Genomic DNA, 21,286 nt, shown 5'->3' with positions numbered 1-21,286 from the left:
TCTTTCTTTCTTTCTTTCTTTCTTTCTTTCTTTCCTTCTTTCTTTTTCTCTCTTTCTCTTTTTATTTCTTCTCTTTTTTTCTCTCATTCTTCTTGCTTGTTTCCTTTCTGTCTCTCTCCTGCCCCTGCCCCCCTTTTATCTCTCTCCCTCGATGTTTTTCACAAAGGGATACATCTAGCTTAGGAATGTGGCACTGAGCTAATTAGCCAGGCAAATAAATAAATACAGTAGAATATACAAATAAAGGTGGCCACACCTGCAGGCACTTGGGTTGAGTGAGAGGGGCCCAGACCCTCGACAGAGGGTCACGCTGGCCTCTTTTCCACCACCACTGACTGTCCTGCAAGCACAGCTGACACCACTTCGCCTCCAGCAAGGTCAGAGCACAGCGTCACAGGAACAGAGGCAGCATTGTCTTCACGTTCACACGGAAACACCGTCCAATGTGCTCTGATCAGCAGCTGCAACGTGGCCTTCCCCATGGTGGCAGCACCAGGGCCTCCCTTGAAAGCCATCTGCCTCATCCTCCAATGGCCACTTTTCTTCCTTAAATCTGCCTTCCATAAAATGCCTTTTCTTGGCTTTTTAAAAACTCTTCAATCCTTCTGGGACTGTGAGAATTCTCACCTTCCCTATTTCTACAAATTGCCTTTAAATTAGAAGTTATTTGACCGGTGGTAGGCACAGTCACTTGGAGCCAAAAGCTCAATACGAGCTATGATTAATGAATTATAAAGCCAATTCACTGAGCCATGACATTAGTGCAGCACTGTCGTAAGCAGGAACTAATTATATGTGGAAATAATCATTCAACCTGAGAAAGGCATTTCCTATCCATTAGAAAATACTATGAAGAGATAATACTTAAAAAAAATCCATATTACTACTATTGGCCAAAACAAAAGATTATTCACTCTTTGAAAACAAATTTGGATTTTGGCTTAATTATAGGTTTTGCTCTTATGATAAAAGAAATGCTACTTGATTATTTGATTATAAGCAATTTAGTACATGACCAGTTCTTGAAAAAAAATTCTTTTAATTAAAAGCTCTCAATTTGCGTTTTATTAACAAAAGCCTCCATGGGCAAAAAAATGTTTTGAAGACTATAACACAGGTCTAGGGAAAATTTTTGGTGATTATTGTTCATTTATTTTCCTTATTAAGCTAATTTAATTATCATTGAGACACAAACATTAGCTCCAGTACTGGGCTTCTCACATCTGTTAGTAAAGATTTGATTAGGGCTACACAAATGTGCTAGATTAAACTATCTAGTTGGTGAAATTCAAGCCACCTGGATATTTTAGCAACATCAATAAGAATAATTCTCTTTTTCAAAATCAGTAAATCCAAGCTATATTAAAAAGAATTAATTAATGAGTGCCAGATAGGCAAAACAAACATTTGACAATGAATCATATTATCAAAGGTTTTGAGGGAGATCCCTCTCAGCTTATGTTTAGATGTCAAATTATATTACCAAAACTAAACAATCTGTTAAGATGATGTCTTAATGCAGTAAGTCTCCAGTGCCATACGGGGTTTTCTTGATTTTTTTTTCTTAACTTCTTAAACATCATTAATAGAAAAAAAGATATGCTCTATTTACCGATGATAATCAAATCATAAGACATTTGCCCCAAAATGTTACCTTGGATATTTCCAAGAGCTGTTAATCATTGAAATCCTATTTAAGATATTGTTACAAAGTTTAGTTAATGTATCACACATATATCTTGACGTATGCTTCATAGGAGGAACTCAGTAAAGAATTAATATATAAACATTCCGGGTTTCATAAAATATATAAAGAATTCTAGAATTAGAAAGGACTCAAAAAAAAAAAATCCAGTCTAGGGCTGGCAAACTTATTCTGTCAATGGGCAGATAGTAAATAATATCGGCTTTGTGAGCCTGATGGTCTCTGTAACAACTATTCAACTTTGCCCTTGTAGTCATAGACAAGAGTAAACTAATGGGCATGTTTGTGTTTCAACAAAACTTTATTTACAAAAGCAAGGGGCAGATGGAATTTGGCCCACCAGCAGTATATTGATAATTCCTCATGGAACCCAACTTCCATATTTTAAAAACCAGACACCTTTGGCTTCATGTGGGATGGCAGCTTGCCCAAGGTTAAACAGAAAGTTAAGCAGCAAGTGGCAGAGTTGAAGTTGAATTTGACCCTCTCAGCTTCCAGGGAAGTGCTGAATTCATTGTAATGACACAGGGATGGCTGGCTGTGTCCAGATGGAAAGTCTGCCACACCCTTAAAGCAGATCTGAAATGCTTCATGCATTTGATGTCTATAGAATTGTGATGTGTGGATGACTCTTCACATCTCAAGTGAATAAGCTGCTTTTCAGAGACCTAAGCAGAATCACAAATAATATTTTTTGGGAAAGGAACATGAACATCCGTACAGTTAACCAAGCATGAAAATGCTCGCCTGAAAAGCCACACATGGCTTGCTTCATTAAAGACCATTTCAGTCTTGAAAAACTGCATTTCTATTGAATATTTATAACAAATATGATTGAATAAGAAGAATTTAAAGTGGAAAAAACCCTATGTGTTGTGATTCCAAATTAAATCTTATTTTCATGGTTGACAGTGTTTTGTATTCCCCAGGTTTGTATGGTAAAAAGAACCATCTTACTACAATGCCCTTTTCCAGCACCAAGTGATAAGACTTTCTATATTAACACTTGAGTCACCAACATTCATTTTCCAGTGTGGTTTCCTCCTTTCACATAACTCATTCTTTTCATTTGGAAGAAAGTAGAAGAAATGAGTCCCTAAGCAATCCTAAATGGGGACATGGGTGTAGGTCTTTCTCTGGGATATCTGCTTGGAAGGGCTTTGTAATCCTTGCTCTAAAACTGACAGTCCAGAAAGACATGATTGATGAAAGGGAACTGGATGTTTGAGTCAAAATGCACCGTCATTAACTAACTGAACCAAGTAAATGAAATGGAGTTTCGAAGGGGCAGTGGGGCACATTCTTCTTGAAAACATGGGCCCAATGTTCAGGATGTGTTTTACTGAAGGGGGTAGGGGAGTGGTGGGAGCCATTACTTAATGGATCCCAGCTTGCAAAGGTGAAATAGCCCATACTATATATACATATACATATGTATATGTGTATATACATATATATATATGTATATATATACACACACACACACACGCACACACACACTTTTTTTTCTTCAGCAACTCTGTGTTGATGTTGATTTGCACATCTCTCACTGAACAGATGAGGGTGCACAGTCTCCTGTGTCATGCATTTTCTGGCTCTGAAATCACAAAAATAATACTCATAGATGCAAATAAAATTATGCTGCTGTAATTGTTTTCTGTAGTTTAGTTAGGTATTTTACACCAGCTTAGAAGTAAATTAACCTGTATGTTTTACTACTTTATGTAATCAAAAATAAACAATATGAAAATCTTACATTTATGTGAAATTATATTTTCATATATGGTTTTCTTTTTGATCAAAATGGTAGATTGTTAAAATTAACTGCATTATTTTTATAATACCTCATGTTAGAACTTAGCTCATATGTAATATCAAGGACAGCTTTAGGGTATAATAAAAATCCATATATTATTGAAATATTGGAGCATATAAATGTTTTTAAAATAAAAGTTCTTCAACCTCTGCCCCACCATCAGCTCCCAAATGCAAAAAATCTACCACATTGCTTTAGGTCAAGGACAAGGAAGCATGAATGATTCAGATGAACACCTTTTGAACTTTTTTCAGGAAGACTTGAGTAGTAGGATAACTTAAAGCCTTAACCAGAATGAATGCAGGTGGCCCTTTCTTGGCTTGAGACATCTTGAAACAGTTTTCGTGCCTAGCAAGGAGGCTCTTGTGTCATTGTGGTGAGCTCAAGAGGGACAGAAAGAGAGTATGCAAATGAGTGCATATTTATTGGTTCAGGAGCAAGACTAACCACCTTAGAGTTGAGTGGTACAAAATCTCGTTACTCTTTTTTAGAAGCTGGCCAGAGTACATAAAGGGAATAAAAGTGCATTTTCATTATGTTTTATTCACTGAAGGAATTTCTGGTTTTTTTTTTTTTTTTTTTTTTTTTGTAATAGATGCTTAAAGAATACAGGACAGCATGTTATGCAAGAATAACAAAGACAAACAATTAGCAAACTATTGAGTTAGAGTGGATCTACTGCGGTGCATGTTTAATTGTAGGACTAAACAAATGTCTGTGCATTGTTAATGGGTGAAAATATTGGCTGAGCTAGCTGAGCTATTCCTGCTTATAAAATAGAACCTGAAGCAAGTATATAAGGCTTTGTAGTTTGCATTTTTGTGTTAGTCTTATTCTTTACTCCATGTTGTTTTCTTACTTTTGTTTTTCTCCTCATTTACGTTATCTTGAAATATCTTATGTACACTTAGAAGCTACTTTAGGTCCAATTTAGAACTACAGCGACACATATAGTTTGAATTTTACACAATTATAGAAATTTGAAGATGTTATCATTCACTGATAGGCACAAATTATTATAAGAAAAGCTGAAGTCATTAGCCCAAATAAAGGATTAGAATTAACAATGAAAGTGAACTTAGAGCATAATTAATGAATTCTCTAATTGCTCTTCCTGTGTTAGTTCATTAAGCCTGACTATTGAGTGGATATTCAGGCATCTGTCTCCAACATCTGTCATCTCATTGATTCCCTGAGTTGATGCTATTGAAGCCTGGGAGGAAGGGTGCCTTTCCTCCTTCACTGTTCTTTGCATTTCCCTCCAAAATGAACATGCTAAGAAAACGAAAACCTTTCTCTAATATGATTGTCTGACAATGGGCAGAACCACTATGAGACTTCCATGGAAAGGATGGAGATTATGCTTTCTTCAACCTTCGCTGTAGTCGATTGTGCACACTTGATAGTAGAGCAGCTCTTGGTCATGTGTCACTTTTAGGCTCGGGGTTTTACTGGTGATGAGATAATATTTGGGCAGATATCTGCTCAAACAGATGACATCCCCAAGAAATGAACCCACAGACTCATTCGTTGGGAACAAGTTCACAGTCAATGTGTGGGAGGCACCGCATGACCCTCCCAAGCAGGAAAACTTGCAATAGGTCATACTGCGTTCAAAGACTGACAGCATAGAGGGGAAATGAGCTCATCCTTTACTTGTCTGGTATTCTAGTCCAACCTTTATTAGACTGCTGTTCTAGGTAACCCACTCACTAAAAATTGCAGGAGCAGAAAGATCTAAAAAGGTGTATCACTATCTTGTTATCAGCTTGTTAAATTCCAGGACTTTGCATTAAAAAGGAATAGTTGCTTAGGCCATTATTAAAAGGAAAAGTAGCACTTTAGCTGCAGAGTAGTTGGCTGGCAAAAGCAATCCCAGGATAAGTTCAAAGCTGGAAATGATGTTGGTTGTGGGGCAGCATGCTGGGTTAAAACACTTTCTTTGCAGATACAGGTAGTGATTTACACACGTAATTGAACTGCGTTCAGGATATATATCATAAAGCTCACAGCTATTTTAAAAATAAGTTGGCTTCAGCTTGTACCTGCAGATACTTATATGTACACTTGTTTGTGACCACTAGTATTAATAATGTGTAACATTTGAGATATTTCAGAGTTCCACACTTGACCTTGCCCAAAAGATCTAGAAGTAATTTTTTTCAGAGTTCCAGTTGCATGGATTTATTAGAAAATGCTCTTCTGGGTGGAAGATATGGCTTGCTATTGTATTTCCCTTTTGCAGAAAAGTAAGTCCAACAAATCAGTGAAATTATTATAGACAGAAATTATCTACGGGGCTCCACTTCCCCAGGCTATATTTCAAATTGGTGTGGGGATGGAGGGCTATATGGAAGTTAAGGGGTGGAAAAACCATGGAATAATCAGAAGATTAAGTTTCCAGTCCAGATTCTGCCACCAAACAACCTCATAACCTCAGCAGGTCTTCTTTCTGTTCTGTCTTTGTAGAAGAAAGAGTTGAACTCACTGATTTCTGAAGCTTCTTTCCAGGTCTGACTTGTTTGGACATTATGTGCTTTCTCCTCTGGAGAAACAAGGCTTATTCCCTGTGGGTGGTGGTCTGAGGAAATCACTCTCAGCGAGTAAACTGCCCTCCTCTCCCTACAGTGGGAATCACAAATTCCTCTCCACTTAAGTTGCCAGTGCTTTTGCATTTTAAAATTACTAAGATGAAAGATCATCAACCTGATCAATCAATTCATCCAGAAGGTCCTGGTTGATCATCTTGTAAGTAAAGTACACTCATTGGCTCTTTGGCTTATTTATTTGTTTATTCACTTAATCAACAAATATTTACTGAGTACTTGCTATGGGCCTGTCACTACAAAGAGGATAAAGCAAAGAACATGACAGAGGAGTCCCTGTCCTTCTGAAGCTCATGACTGAATGAAAGACGTAGATTTTAAAGCATAAGTGATTACAATAGAGTGAAAGGAATAAAAATGTAAGTAGGTACAGAAAGCTGTGAGAATACTTAGCAGGGGAGTCCCAATCCAATCTAAGGGTCAGGGAAGATGCTTCCTGAAGGGCTAGTATTTAAGCAGAGACCTAAAATATGAGGCAAAGTTAGTGAGCTGAAGGGAGTCTTGGAGGGAGGGAAGAGAGCAAAAGTCATTTATTCATGTTCTGCAAATCACCTGACAGATGGAGGCACCTGCTCCAGGTGACAGGATATTAATGGGCAGCTCAAAAGGAGACAAGGGAACCCTTTGAAACAGGAAAATACGTGAAGTCTGATTCTGACCTTTGGAGGGATTGAAGGATTCAAAGAGGATGTATCATACAGGCTCTTACTTACAAGCAATAGACCTTGACTCTAGAAGATATATGCACAAAAGGTACTTATGTAAAAACACATTGGGTAGGACCATTTCTTTCAATCAAATTGAAATGAGACTGATTTTACTCTCCTGAAACAACCGAAAAGCCAACAGAATAGCTTCAAAACAGTTTTTGAGATACTGATTATCAAACAATGGAGAACACTGATCCCTAGGAGACAGGTTTATTAATGAGGTGACCCTAGGATTGCCCCAGCTTACTGCCTGGAGTGAGTTTCCAGGCTGTGATGCAGGACCAGACAACCTGGCAGATTCACTGGTTGAAGAAGTGGAACTGAGAATCCGAGGAGACCAAAGGAGCTCAAGTTCACAAGACAGGGTGCCAGTGAGGAGAGAAGGCACACGAGGAGAATTCCAGAAACCTGCCGAGGACCACCTGCAAATAATTAGCTGATTATTTTTCATTGCAGGTGTATGAAGAAACTATCCAAGCTAAGGAAAAAAATAAAAACAAAAACAAAAACTGAAAGGATTAGAGGCAGCAGCATCCAGCATATCACAGGATCTGGAAAGTGGTGTGTTCCCACCAGCCAGACTGGACAACTTCCTGGTTCATAGGGCATTGGTTCACTGTGCATTGATAGTGGTTGGAAATTAATGTCTTTAGACTGAGCACACCTCTGCTACCACATCCCAGATCTTAAAAGTAAAACCCAACAGTCCAAACTGTTTTCAAATAACTGAACTATGTCACAAAACAGCTCAAAAATATTTACAGGAATATAAAAATATCAAGCACACAATAAGAAAAAACTTATACTGTCTGGCATTCAGAAATAACTAGGCATGTAGAAAAATGGAAAAATATGACCTCAATGAAAATAAATCAATCAAAAGCAACCTGTACTGACATAGATGTTATAAGTAGCAAACAAGAATATCCAATTATTGTATATATTTCATATATTTAAAAAATTAGGCAGAGACATACATGGAAGATATTTTTAAAATACTCGAATTGAGGTCCTAAAAATCTGCAGTGTATGAGATGGCAAAAACATTGTATGGGATTAACAGAAGATTAGACCTTGCAGAAGGAAGGATCAGTGAACTTGAAGATATATCTACAGAAACTTTCAAGACGAAGCACAGAAGGAAAAAAAAATTTTTTTTCAGCTCACTGCAACCTCCGCTTCCTGGGTTCAAGTGATTCTCCTGCCACAGCCTCTTGAGTACCTGGGACTACAGGAATGTGTCACCATGCTCAACTAATTTTTTGTATTTTTAGTAGAGATGGGGTTTCACCATGTTAGCCAGGATGGTCTCGATCTCTTGACCTCATGATCCACCCACCTTGGTCTTCTCAAAGTGCTAAGATTACAGGCATGAGCCACCACACCTGGTCAAACAAAATTTTTTTTTTTTTTTTTAATGAAAATAGCATTAGTGAGCTGTGAGACTTTAGAGGCGTAATATAACTAGAACTGGAATTTTTGAAGAGGAGGAGGGATGGGGAACAGAAAAAAATATTTGAAGAAATAACATCTGAAAAGTTTTCCAGTTTCATGAAAACTAGGCACGTAGAAAAATGTAAATCCAGAGAGCCAAAAAGTTAGACAAAACACAAGCATGTGAAACATGAAGAAAACCATACCTAGACACATCATAATCACATGGCTCAATAGCAAAATTGTTTTAAAAATTCTAAGAAATAAAAAATTCTAAAAAGTAGCCAGAGGGAAAACAAAGTTATGCTACATATAGAGGAAAAAAGATATGGATTCTAACAGATTTCTTGTCAGAAACAATGTGAGAAGACAGTACAGCAACATGCTTATAGAGCTAAAAACAAATTTGTGAACCCAGAGTTCTGTACCATAAAAATATCCTCCACAAATATAGAAATAAAGTCTTCTTCAGAGTTTTCAGAAAATACAGATTTTCATCAAGGAATGAAAAGAAGAGGAAATGGTATTTACATAGTTAAATATTTTTTTCTTATATTGTTTAAAAAATTTTTTTAAACAATCATTGACTATTTAAACAAAAGTAGTTACAATGTAGTATGGATTTGTAACACATGTGAAAGTAAAATTTGTAGCAATAGCCAAGGTCTAAGAAAGGAGAAATGGAAGCATAATATTAAAAAAAAAACCTTATAACACATGTGAAGTCATATAACATCATTTGAAGGAATATTGTAATAAATTGAATAGGTATACTGTAAACCCTCAATAAATTAAATATGTGTACTATAAACCCAATCATAAAGATGACAGCAAAGAGTTATGGCTAAGGAGCCAACAAAGGAAATAAAAATTGAATAACGACAAATATTCAATTAATCCAGGAGAAGACAGAAAAAAGAGAGGAAAAGGGAGCAAATAACTGAAGGGATAAATAGCAAACAAAGAGCAAGATGATAGACTTAACCCTAACTATATCAATAAGCACATTAAATGTAAATGATGAGAACACCTCAACTAAAAGCAGAAATCATAAGGCGGGGTATCCTGCCTATAAGAAGCCCATGTTACACATAAAGACACAAAAAGTTTAAAAGTAAAAGGATGAACAATACATACTATGCCACACTAATCAAAAGAAAGTTAAAGTGGCTACATTAATATTAGACAAAGTAGGTTTCACATAAAAAATTTTACCAGAAATAAGGAAGGCCATTTCATAATTTTAAAAAGGTGACTTCATTAAGGGACATAATGATCCTAAATATTTATGTACTCAATAACAGAGCGTCAAAGTATATGAGTAAAACTCATAGAACTGAAAAGGGAAATTCAAAAATCAAAAATGATAGCTACAGATTAGAATACACCTCTATTACTAATTGGTCAAAGAAGTAGACAATCACTAACAATATACTATAGAATATCTAAATAATATTATCAACCAGCTTGATCTGATGGGCATTTATGGAACGCTCCACCTAATAACAGCATAATATACATTATTTTTTAAGGACATAAATTACATTTACCAAGGACTATATTTTGGGCTATAAAAAGTGCTCAAAAAATTTAAAGGAATTCAAGTGGACACAAAGTATATTCTCTGACCAAAATGAAACTAAATTAGAAAACAATGACAGAAAAATATTTGGCAAATCACCAAATATTTAGAAATAACATACTTCTAAATAAACCACTGGTCAAAAAGAAATCAAAAGGGAAATTAGAAAATAGTTTCAACTGAATGAAAATCTGAATACAACATATCAAACTTTGTGAGATGCTGTTAAATAGTACTTAGAAATACAGTTAGCATTAAATGCATATGAGAGAAAAGAAACATCTCAAATCAATGACCTAATTTTTCACCTTGGAAAACTAGCAAGAAAAGAGAAAATAAAACACACAGTAAGAAGAAGAAAGGAATGATAAAAATGGGAGCAGAAACTAATAGAATAAAGACCAGAAAAACAGTAGAGAAAATCCATGAAACAAAAAATTAGCTCTTTGAAAGGGTCAGTAAAATTGAAAAATCTCTAGCCATACTGATCAAGAAAAAAGTAGAAAACACAAATTACCAATATCAGAAATGAGAGAGTTGGGTGATATCACTACAGAATCTACAGATATTAAAATAATAATAATGAGATTTTATGAAACATTTTATGTCAATAAATTCAACAGCTTAGACAAAAGAAACTAATTCCTTGAAAGACATAAACTATCAAAAACTCACTCACAAAGAAATAGACAACCTGAATAGCCCTACGTCTAAATTGAATTTGTAGGCAAAAACTTCCCACAAAGAAAACTCCAGGCCCAGGCGGCTTCACTGGAGAATTCTACATTAAAGAAATTAATAATAACAATGCTACACAAAGTCTTCCAGAAAACTGAAAATGAGGGAATGCTTCCTAACTCATTCTCATTCTATGAGGCCAGCATTTCCCTGATAGCTAAACCAAACAAAGATATCATGAGAAAAGAGAACTACAAACTAATACTGTTGTTCACATGGATGTAAACATTCTAAAAAAAATTCAGCAAATTGAATTCAATAATATATTGAAAGGGGTAATATATCATGTCTGTTATGGAAGGTTTTCTATGTAACATTAAAAAAGCAACCATAATTCACCATACGAATAAACACAAAAGAAAAATCATTTGATGATCACAACACATGCAGAAACAGCATTTGACAAAATTCTATAGCATTCCTGTTCTTTTCTCCGTAAACATTCCATTCTTTATAACCTAGGAATAAAAGGGAACTTCCTCACGCTGTTCAAAAGCATTTAATTAAAAACCTACAGCTAACATTGTACTTACTGCATGTTTTCCCTCTAAGAACAGGAATGAGACAGGAAGGTGTACTCTCCCTGCTTCTATTCAACATTTATTGGAATTTCCAACAAGTGTAATAAGTCAACATATGGTACAAAAGTGTGGCTTAAACCTGTAATCCTAGCACTTTGAGAGGCCTAGGCAGGTGAATCACCTGAGGTCAGAAGTTCGAGACCAGCCTGGCCAACATGGTGAAACCCTGTCTCTACTAAAAATACAAAAATTAGCTAGGCATGGTGGCGGGTGCCTGTAATTCCAGCTACTTGGGAAGCTGAGGCAGGAGATGCCTTGAACATTATGGGGGTGGAGGTTACAGTGAGCCGAGATGATGCCATTGTACTCCAGCCTGGGCAACAAGAGTGAAACTCTGTCCCCAAAAAAAAAAAAAAAAAAAAAAGTCATCCAGATTGAAAAGAAATAAAACTGTCTTTATTTGCGAAAGACATAATTAGCAGAAAATCTGATGAACTCTACTCAAACATTACTACAACTAATAAATGAGTTTAGTAAGCTTTCAGGATACCAGATTAACATCCAAAAATCAATTATATATATATATCAAACAAGAATGAAAATTATAAAAACAATACCATTTATAATAGCATTATATAACATGAAATACTTAGAAGGAGATCTACCTAAAGATCTGTCCCTAAAGAGAAGCCTGACTAACACAGATGTGAAAGACCTGCATACTGAAAACTATGAAAACATGGCAGAAAGATATTAAAAGAGACTTAAATAAATGAATAACTTTTGTTCTTTTGTGAATAAGTTGTGAATAAGTGAAATTACATTTTCAGTTGTTTCCTTAGTTCATGTACAAATTCAATGCAATCCTAATTAAAATTCCAGCAGATGATTTTGTAGAAATTGACCAGCTTATTCTAGAAGTTCATATTAAAACATGAAGGATCTGGATTAGCCAAAACAGCTATAAAAAAGAAGAACAACTTTGGAGTACTAACACTGCCTGACTTATGACATATGAAATTACAGTAGCCAAGACACAGTGGTATTGACATAAAGATAGAAAAAGAGATAAATGGAATAGAATAGAGTCTAGAGCTAGACCTTCACATATCCAGACCACTAATTTTCAATAAAAGTGCAAAGGCAATACTGTGACAAAGGGATAATTTCTTTTTTAAATGGGTCAGAGCAATTGGATATGTATTTGCAAAGACATGTAAACTTAAAACTATACAACTTTGATGAAAATAACATAGGAGAAAACTTTGTAACCTGGGGTTGGGCAAAAAATACTTAGATGTAATGGCAAGCTTAATTCAGAAAGAAGCCAATTGATAAATTGGACTTAGTCAAAATTTAAAACTTTCGCTGTTCAAAAGACACTGCCAAGGAAATGGAAAAAAGAAGACATGAACTGGAAGAAAACATTTGCAAATTATATATCTAATAAAGCACTTGTATACAGAATATATAAAGAACCCTCAGAACTCAATAATTTTAAAAAAAACAAAAGAATGTGCAAAAGAGTTGAAGCATACTTCGTCAAAGAAGAAATACAGTGACAAATAAGCACATGAAGAAAGGCTGACATCATTAGACAATAGAAAAATGCAAAGCAAAGCTGTAATGAGATACCACTACACACCTATTAGAATGACTAAATTAAAAGTCTGACTATACCCAATGTTAGTGAGGAGGTGAAGAGATTAGAACTCTCATACACAGGTACAACTGATGTGGAAAACAGTTTGCCAGTTTCTGAAAACATTAGATATCCACTTACTATATGATCTAGCCATTCCACTACCAGGTATTATTTATCCAAGAGAAACAAAAGCACATGTCCACATGAAGTCTTGTACATGACTTATACAATATGCTCGTAGCATATTTATTTGCAGTAGCAAAGATCTGGAAACAATCAAAATGTCCATCAACAGAGGAATTAATAAATAAACTGACAAAACCATACAATGGAATACTTCTCAGCAACAAAAAAGAGAATGAACTATTGTTAGACACAACGGTGTGATGGAACCCCATATTAATGATGCTAGGTGAAAGAAGATCAACAAAATGAGAGTACATGCTATATGATTTCACCAAAATGAATTCCAGAAAATGTAAACTTAGTGTCAGAGAGCAGACCAGTGGCCACCTGGGGATGGGGAATGAACAAGCCAAAGAAAACTTTTGGGGGTGATGAATAAGTTCATTGTCTTGATCGTGTTGATGATGTAGGTTCAGCTTCATCTAATTTTGCACTTTGTGTGCAATTTATTGTATTTATGAAGATTTTAAAAAGCCAAGCAAAAATTGGAAAAGTATATTTGCAACAAATATAAAAATTGTATCTATAATAGATAGAAAATTAATATAAATTGACACAAAAACACTAATATTCTAACAGAAAAACAGGCAAGATCACACACAGATTTTAAAAATAATAAAAATATAGACTGGGTGTGGTGGATTATGCATGTAATCCCAGCACTTTGAGAGGCCAAGGCAGGCGGATCACTTGAGGTCAAGAGTTCGAGACCAGCCTGGCCAACATGGTGAAACCCTGTCTCTACTGAAAATACAAAAATTAGCTGGGCGTGCTGGGGCCTGCACCTGTAATCCCAGCTACTCGAGAGGTCAAGGCAAGAGAATCGCTTGAAACTAAGAGGTGGAGGTTGCAGTCAGCTGAGATCACACCACTGCACTCCAGCCTGGGCAACACAGTGAAACTGCAGCTCGAAAAAAAGAAAATAATAAAAATATGACCAGTATTTTAAATGAGAAAAGGTTCAGCCTCACAGAGAATTAAGAAAATGGAAATTAAAGCGACTCAAATATATCATTTTTTACTTTACATATTAGGAAATATTATTATTATTTAGAGACAGGGTCTCACTGTGTTGCCCAGCGTGGTCAACCTACTGGTGCGGTAGCTATTCACCGGTGACGTCATAGCACACCACAGTCTTGACCTCCTGGCCACAGCCAAACTACCACTTCAGTCTCCTGAGTAGATGGGACTATAAGTTCATGGCTGGAAATATTTTTAAGTGATAAAAACAATATTCATTAAGGTATGATAAAACAGTCTCTCATATATTGCTAGTGAGCATATAAAATTATATTATTCTTTTGGACAACAATTTGGCAATGTGGATTTCAAATAACAAACAACCTGAGCCTTGAAAATGGACCTGATACTGATTCAGTAATTCTACGACTGGAAATCCATTCTAAGGAAGAAAGTTCCAGAAATGGAAATCCACTCCCTTTCCCACAAAGATATTCATAGCAATACTACTTATAATAAGGTTATCTTGGAAACAATGTAAAATTGAATCATAAGGAATCTTTTTGTTACTGTTATATCAATTTCCTGAAAAATTATACAACCATATAAATTCTATTTATAAAGATTTCACAACAACTTGGAGAATTGGGGGAAAATATCATAATAGCAAAAATAAAAAAAGTATACAAAATCACAGTACAGTTGCAACTGTTTTCTTAAAAAGTATTCTTACAGAAAAAAATATTAAATAAAGATTACATTTGAATGCATCAAGATGTTGACAATGGTTTTCTTTGGGATTATAAATGTATAGTTGAATTTTTTTTTCCTTCAGTATGTTTTTTTTCCTTACTCGTGTGTTTCCGATTTTTATGTGGTTACTGAACTTTTGTATTAAGAGAAAAAAAAAATCTTAAAAAAAAAGGAAGTCTGACCAGTTATTCACAGATTTTACAATTTGATAATGAAAGCTTTAATTATGTTTTCCTTTCTAGTTATTTGGAGACTGTTCAATATAGGCTGTTTCTACTCACAAATTGATACTGGAAAGAATCGATAGTGATCTGTTTCCCATTTCCCTTTTTTGTCATTTCTCATCCTTGTCACCAACTCTCTGTGTGACAAGGTATTTTGTTTATTTATTTATTTTTAAATCTAAGTTTCTTCATCTTCTCAATGAGAGAATTGAACTGGGTTTATACATTCCTGGGTCACGTATTTCCAGGGCATGTGCTCTGGGCAGGGCCTTACAGAAGGGAGGAGGGGCAGCCGGAGAACCTACAAACTTCTCAGTCTCCAAGATTCCCACTAGACAGCTCATGTGAAAAGCAGGTTTCTGAGAAAGGATGATTTTCCATGGGCCATCCTCAGGGCTGAGACTGGCATCAGAGTAGAAAACAGCACTTACCGAGAAGGGTAAAAATAGCTCACAGATCAACAGGGTAAATGCACCCTGCAGGGCATGGCCACCTCTAAGCCAAAAGGACAAATAAGTTGGAAGAAAAAAAATGTTAAGGATCAGGCAAAAATAAAGCATAGCATTTCTTATTGCCCAGGTAACACATCAAACATCAGCTCAGAGATAAGCAAGAGTGTGGAGGTGCTTCTCTGGAGAAAGAGATGGCAGCTCGAAGAAATAGGTTAGGGAGACAAAAAGGCAAAGTGACACTTTTTTGTGTGTTGGGGGATCCACCCTAGATGCCAGGAACTTATAACCTGTTTGTAACCAAGTTAACTTGGTCCCAAAGACTGGGGGTTTTATATTAGCTGAATGGGTCACAAGCTCTACTTTCATGGAAGGTTACATTCCTCCAGCAAAAAACACCTTGACTTTGGAACACACCCTCCCTAGGTCTACTTCTGCCTCTTCCATCCTGACTTGTGAACGTTGACAACTCCAGACGAAGCTGACTGCTTCACACACTCATCAGGAAAAATGTGCTAGCTGCCTTTCGCCCGAATCAACATTGTGCTTCTGATGTAAGCCTAAAAAAAGAGAATCTATTTTGACTTTCTTCTGTAAGCAAAAAGTGATCATTTGCTGATGGTTCCTTGTGCAATTCAAAAAGAAAATTATTAGATGTATGTAGGCAAGTACTGACTTGCAATGACAGTTTCTGGGAAGATGTAGAATGTATCAAGAATATATTGCTAGGAATTTTCTGTTTGTTTTCATTATCTAATGTGCACTAGGTTTGAGGGAGGTGAGTGTGTGTATTTGCGTGTTTCCATGCATGGAGAAAGTGCAAAGTTATTAACATTTTCATCTGCAGAAACTGATTGAAATTGTGTTCATTGACTCACAAGTAGGATCCATTACAGGGTGCTGGTTGGCAATGTCTTCTGAAAAGCACATAATAAACGAGAAATTGTAATGCCCAAGGTAGCTGCAGCTGCTTCTTCTAGACAAGGGTTTTGAGGGTCGGTTTTCAAGGGACCTGGCTTGAGATGGAGGGCTCTCCAGGCTCTGGGGAAGGGTTTGATAACAGCCAATGGGTCACACTGTGGCTTGTCACTTTCTCAGGAAAAGCTGATCTCTTTTCTAAGTCTGAAAGTGACAGGATTATTGTGTAAGTGCTTCTGAGATGCTTTCATCTTGACTGTTTTTGTCTAAGGCTGTTGCAAGGAGCTTTGCCAAGAAAAGCAAAGAATAAAATTGAAAGACACCCAGTGCTAATGTCCTAGGTTCCACAGGCACGGGTGTCAGGGACTGCAACTGCAAATGGGATGGCCTCTGAGAGGTCCTGGAGATGGGAGGAAGCACATCAGAGGATAAGACACAGCCGGGGGACGCTAAAGGGCCTCTGTGGCCACTTCTCTTTGCCCAGGGAGGATCCTCCAGGCATGGGAATTTTCCATTCCACCTAGGAATGACAAATCCATCCAAAGGGTACATTTTCAGCCAGTGCAACAGCTGATTTTGTGCAAGATCCACAGGATACGTGCATGTTGTTGACTATGCTGCAATCCTTTAAGAGGCTCAATGCTTTCTCAATGTTCCTCTGTCCGTCAGAACCATGTCATGTGTTTCTCCAAGTCTGGTTTGCAGTCTCCCTGCTAGACCTTTTCCACTTACCCATGTCTGTCCTTCACACTGGGACCAGGATCACCTCTTTTTGTTGTGAACAGACTTGCTTTTGTCATTGACATTTTCTTTGGACATTACTTTTCTATCCTCGATAAATTTCCATTCCAGCCGAAAGTGTCAGAATGTCTGCAGCGACAAATCCATCTAAAGGGTACATTCTGGCAAGGACTCACTGATGGCAAAATGGGTCAAGTGGGACATTTGTCTTCAGCATCTCTCTACCTCCCATCTGACAAACATCCTGTACCTGAGCTGCTTGTGGTATACAAGGAACATCAAACACTTCTCTCTCTCCTTCCCCTTCTCCCATCGAAGCTTATATATCCTGGGTATCAATCTTTCAGAGCCCTCTTCAGACCTGAAGTTAAAGTAGAATAGTTTGTAAATAAGTGTCACCTTCTCTATAAAAACTTTGGTATTTAGCAGGGGCTCTGAATGCTTTGAGGTAAAATGGGAAGCAAAATTGGCCTTTTAGGCTCTGAGGTATATTACGAGTGGAGAAGAATTTTGGAACCATGGAAGGAGTGTAAGGGCCCCTGTTTAGTGTCCTTCACATCATGCTAGAGATGAATGCCCAGAAAATGACTGCTTTGAGAAATTCATGCTAATTCCAGGGCACTTAGCACAATATCAGTTGTGCAGAGAAAGCAATGCAGCTTTTAAATGCTTCAATAATTACCCTCAGACACAGAGTGTGTGTGCATGCATGCATGTGTGTGTGCATGTGTGTGTATTAGCGTCACTGAGCATGGTTATGCAGGTTGTGAACTGCAAAAGGGCCACATGTAAGGAGGCACCATTCCTATGGCAAACATTGATGCATATCTTAGTTACATGACAATCAACTGGCAGAGGCCATTTCTAATTGGGAGATGGAAAAGGTCAATGCAGGTTTCAGTGAGAGACAGAGGCAGGTCCTAGCTCATCCCTCTTGGGTTCTCCCCTGCTTCGAGGTCCTGATCTCCTGCTCTATAACTTCAGGCTCAGCTGAAGAAGAAACCACATCTTCAGTCTATTTCTCCTGCTCCTACGATTGCTTGCTCTACACCATCCTATTGGTCCTGCTTGTCTTACCCTGACTGAGACAGCCTTGCCTGAGTCTGCCCACAGCTTCTCATCTCCTGCACTCCAGCATCCCCAGCCCCTCTTTCTGTTCCTGGGAAATGCCACACGCTACTCCCTCCTACCCTAGAGCCTTTGCAATGCTGTGCCTTCAGACTACCCAGATTATATGAGAATATAACTTGACTCACGCCCTTCAGCTACAAAAGAAAAAAAAAGGGGGATGTCCCCAGTTTCTGATGAATGAAGTGCAAGACTGTTTAACAGCTAAGACATGCCCAACATGCTTTTCCCCTTTCTAACAGCACCTAGTTTCCTTTTCCTCTCCCCTGCTGGATAGCTGGCTGAGGCTGACACTGGGAGCTCCACCCTCTCTTGAGGCCACCAGCTCCCTTGAAGCTTCACTCCTGGGAAATTTGAACCTTGAGCAGTGGAACAAACAGCTGGATTCAACTAGAATCACATCCTGGCCCTAGCTGCCTGTGTCTGACCCCACAATTGGGGCAGAGTCTGCCCTCCAGCTTCCACACTACCTTAGTTCCTTCCTATTGATGGGACCTTTCAAAATCCTTCCAATAAATTCCTCACTGCTGAAGCTACCCAGCATTGGTTATAGTCCTTGTTAACTATCAAAGAGTGTTCTTCATATCCCTGCCCTTCTTGTTCCTATTGCCAAATCTTACCCAGCTCTCAAGACAATGCTGTGCAAATACTGCTTCCTTCACAAAGTCTTCCAGCATCTTTGTCCTCTCATCCCAGGCCAAAAGGAATGATCCTTCGTACTTCTTCTCTCTCACAGCCCTTTATCCTTCTCTGGCACTGTGTATCAGATAGTACCGTGTGTTAGTTCTGGATGAGGTCTTTGGTCATTTGTGGGTCCCAAAGGTCCTTTCACAGTGTCCTCAGCAAAGCCTTGGTAAATGCATATTGAATTATTAATAGTTGGGGTGGTTGGGGTATATTATATTCTCTCTGCCTCCTTGGCTAGCTCTGTGCATGTGTGATTATCTCTTCTTGTTTCCATTATTTTGAAGAAACTGAGGTATTCATTGTTTATAAGTTTTAGAGAACTCTACCCAGTAGTATTATAGTGACCAGCTTTGATCTTGTAAATAGCTAAGAGTGATGATTTTTGGGGGTAAAAATAACCTGATGGCACAGAAATGTTACAGGCTCAACTGTACCCTGAAATGTAAATAGAGCTGGGTAAATGAGTTCTTATAATCTATGCCAATTGGCAGTAGTCTTCCAGTTCACTTCCCACACAGGTGAAGGCTCATCATTTCACAGCTTCCCCTGCATGTGTCTCTGTGACCCTGAGAACAGGGGGAATAGCACCAGGCTGCTGAGGCTCTGGTGTCCAGTGCTCCAGGGTTCAGTGGAGCTGATGAAAGAAAATGACATCCATAGAGAAGACAGGGGAGAAAGAGAGAATGAAGACTTTCCTGTTTCAGACTGAAAAGACAGGTTTCAGGCAAATTGAGCAACTGAAAAGGCATATTTTCTTTCAGACTTGTTAAATTCTTACAGGAAAATTGGAGGAGACATGGAAAATTCAAAGCATGCCATGCCTCCATGAATTGAATCATGTTATCTGATTTGAAGACTGCAAGGTTATTAATAATTTTATTTATACTAGCTCATGAAATTAGTTGACTTTGGAATATATCTTTGTTAAAGTGAAGTAGAATGCCCAAGTGATCTGGGGACAGGCCAGAACATTACCATAACTTTTGAACACATCACTTGGTTTCCTCCCATCTTGTCCAGTGCCTTGCATGTCACAGAACATCGAATTTGGAAGGAAACCTAAAACTCCTATATGTCAGAAACTATTTTAGTGGGCAATTGGCCTTTTAAAAAATTACAAACTTCATTTCCTTTCAAGGACATTTTAGCTTGGCGTTGGCATTACTCATTCATACCTTGGGTATGGTAGAAAATAAAAGCAGTACACAGTTTTGCCCAACTTTCCATGACGTATTGGGGAGGACTGATGCAGTGCACAGATGTTTAGAGGAACTGTACTTCATGTCCTGGACCATTTCTGGAAAGACTATCCCAGAGTCTTTACAAAAGCCTCAATAAGAGATTGTCTTCAAGATGATATTGCCTGCTTGTGGTGCTAAGCTGATCTTAACTAAGAGCTTCTCTCATTGTCCAACCCAATTAGAAACTCGACTTGTGGCAATGGCACTTCAGGACCAGTAAGGCCCCTCCTGATCATCTTTCCTCATGTCTTCACATTGTCACTTGAATCTGTTCATCTTCCAAAGTCTTCACCTCAGTAAATGACCTGCCTTCTGCCTATTGCCAGCATGTCATCTTCAACATTCACCTAACCAAACTCCCAGTCTAACTGTATCTTGTACCCACATCTCCCCTCTCACTCCCATTCACAGTCCGAGCACCATCATCTCTTTCCTAGACTACAGCTATGGCATCCCAGTTGCTGTCCCTGATTTTGCTCTTCTTCCTCTCCCTTTCCCATCCATTCTACCTATAGCAGCCTAGACTATATTTTCAAGACACCAATCTTACTGTATCTTACCCCTGCTTCTCACCCATCATGTGGATTCCTCTGTGATACTTTAGCATGGCCCCTGATGCCCAGCATCTTCTGGCCCCTCTCCCACTTTGTATCACATACCATGCATTCACTCTACCCATGCCTTAGCCAGGCAAACTTTTGCTGTGTTCCTCAATGTGCCAAGACTCTGCCAATTCAGAACCTGCATTTATGCTGTCCTTTCTACCTGGGACTATACAGATCCCCCGACTTTGTCTCAAGCCTCCACCCCTCCACAAACTTTCCTGGACACCCAATTTTCAGTCACTGATCTTACCTTAAATGCTGGTTCCTCAGAAATACCACCCTGAACACTGAGATTCGATTCCTTCTGTTAGATGTGCTTAGAAGAGGGGCAGTAAACTTTTTCTCTAAAGGGTCGGAGAAAAAATATTTTTGGCTTTGCTGGCTATATGGTCTCTGTAGCAACTATTCAACTCTGCAACTGTAGCAGAAAGCAGCCATAGACAATATGTACATGAATAAGCATGACTCTGTTCCAATAAAACTTTATTTACAAAACCAAGCTGTGGGCCAGACTGAGACCAGGAACCATAATTTGCCAATCCATGCCTAGAACATCATATCTCTTTGCATTGTACTATTTATAACAATATATGAGTAAGTAATTACATCTGCATAATTATGGCTTAATGCCTGT

General features: G+C 37.8%; 1 protein-coding gene and 1 long non-coding RNA gene across 2 annotated transcripts in view; both read right to left on the bottom strand.

Annotated features, from left to right (window-relative positions):
• The window catches only part of LOC116554004, a 26,243-nt gene extending 5,172 nt beyond the window's left edge, over positions 1 to 21,071 (bottom strand). The window contains exons 1-3 of the long non-coding RNA XR_004270002.1: positions 20,903 to 21,071; positions 18,740 to 18,968; positions 16,983 to 17,166 (exon numbers count right to left, since the gene is read on the bottom strand). This is a non-coding gene — a long non-coding RNA (uncharacterized LOC116554004). The remainder of the gene's footprint in view (positions 1 to 16,982; positions 17,167 to 18,739; positions 18,969 to 20,902) is intronic.
• LOC116554003 (protein CASC2-like) lies at positions 139 to 7,954 on the bottom strand. The gene is made up of 2 exons (XM_032281782.1): positions 3,206 to 7,954; positions 139 to 2,373 (listed from the first exon to the last, which is right to left on the bottom strand). Exons 1-2 carry the CDS (start codon positions 3,287 to 3,289, stop codon positions 2,152 to 2,154), a joined length of 306 nt encoding a protein of 101 aa, XP_032137673.1. The 5' UTR covers positions 3,290 to 7,954; the 3' UTR covers positions 139 to 2,151.
• Positions 21,072 to 21,286: the final 215 nt, after the last annotated feature.

This window comes from Sapajus apella, unplaced genomic scaffold, assembly GCF_009761245.1.
Source record: "Sapajus apella isolate SASKATOON/1434 unplaced genomic scaffold, GSC_monkey_1.0 scaffold13, whole genome shotgun sequence".
Classification (NCBI taxonomy): Eukaryota; Metazoa; Chordata; class Mammalia; order Primates; family Cebidae; genus Sapajus; species Sapajus apella.
This window is presented reverse-complemented; position numbering and strand designations above follow the sequence as displayed.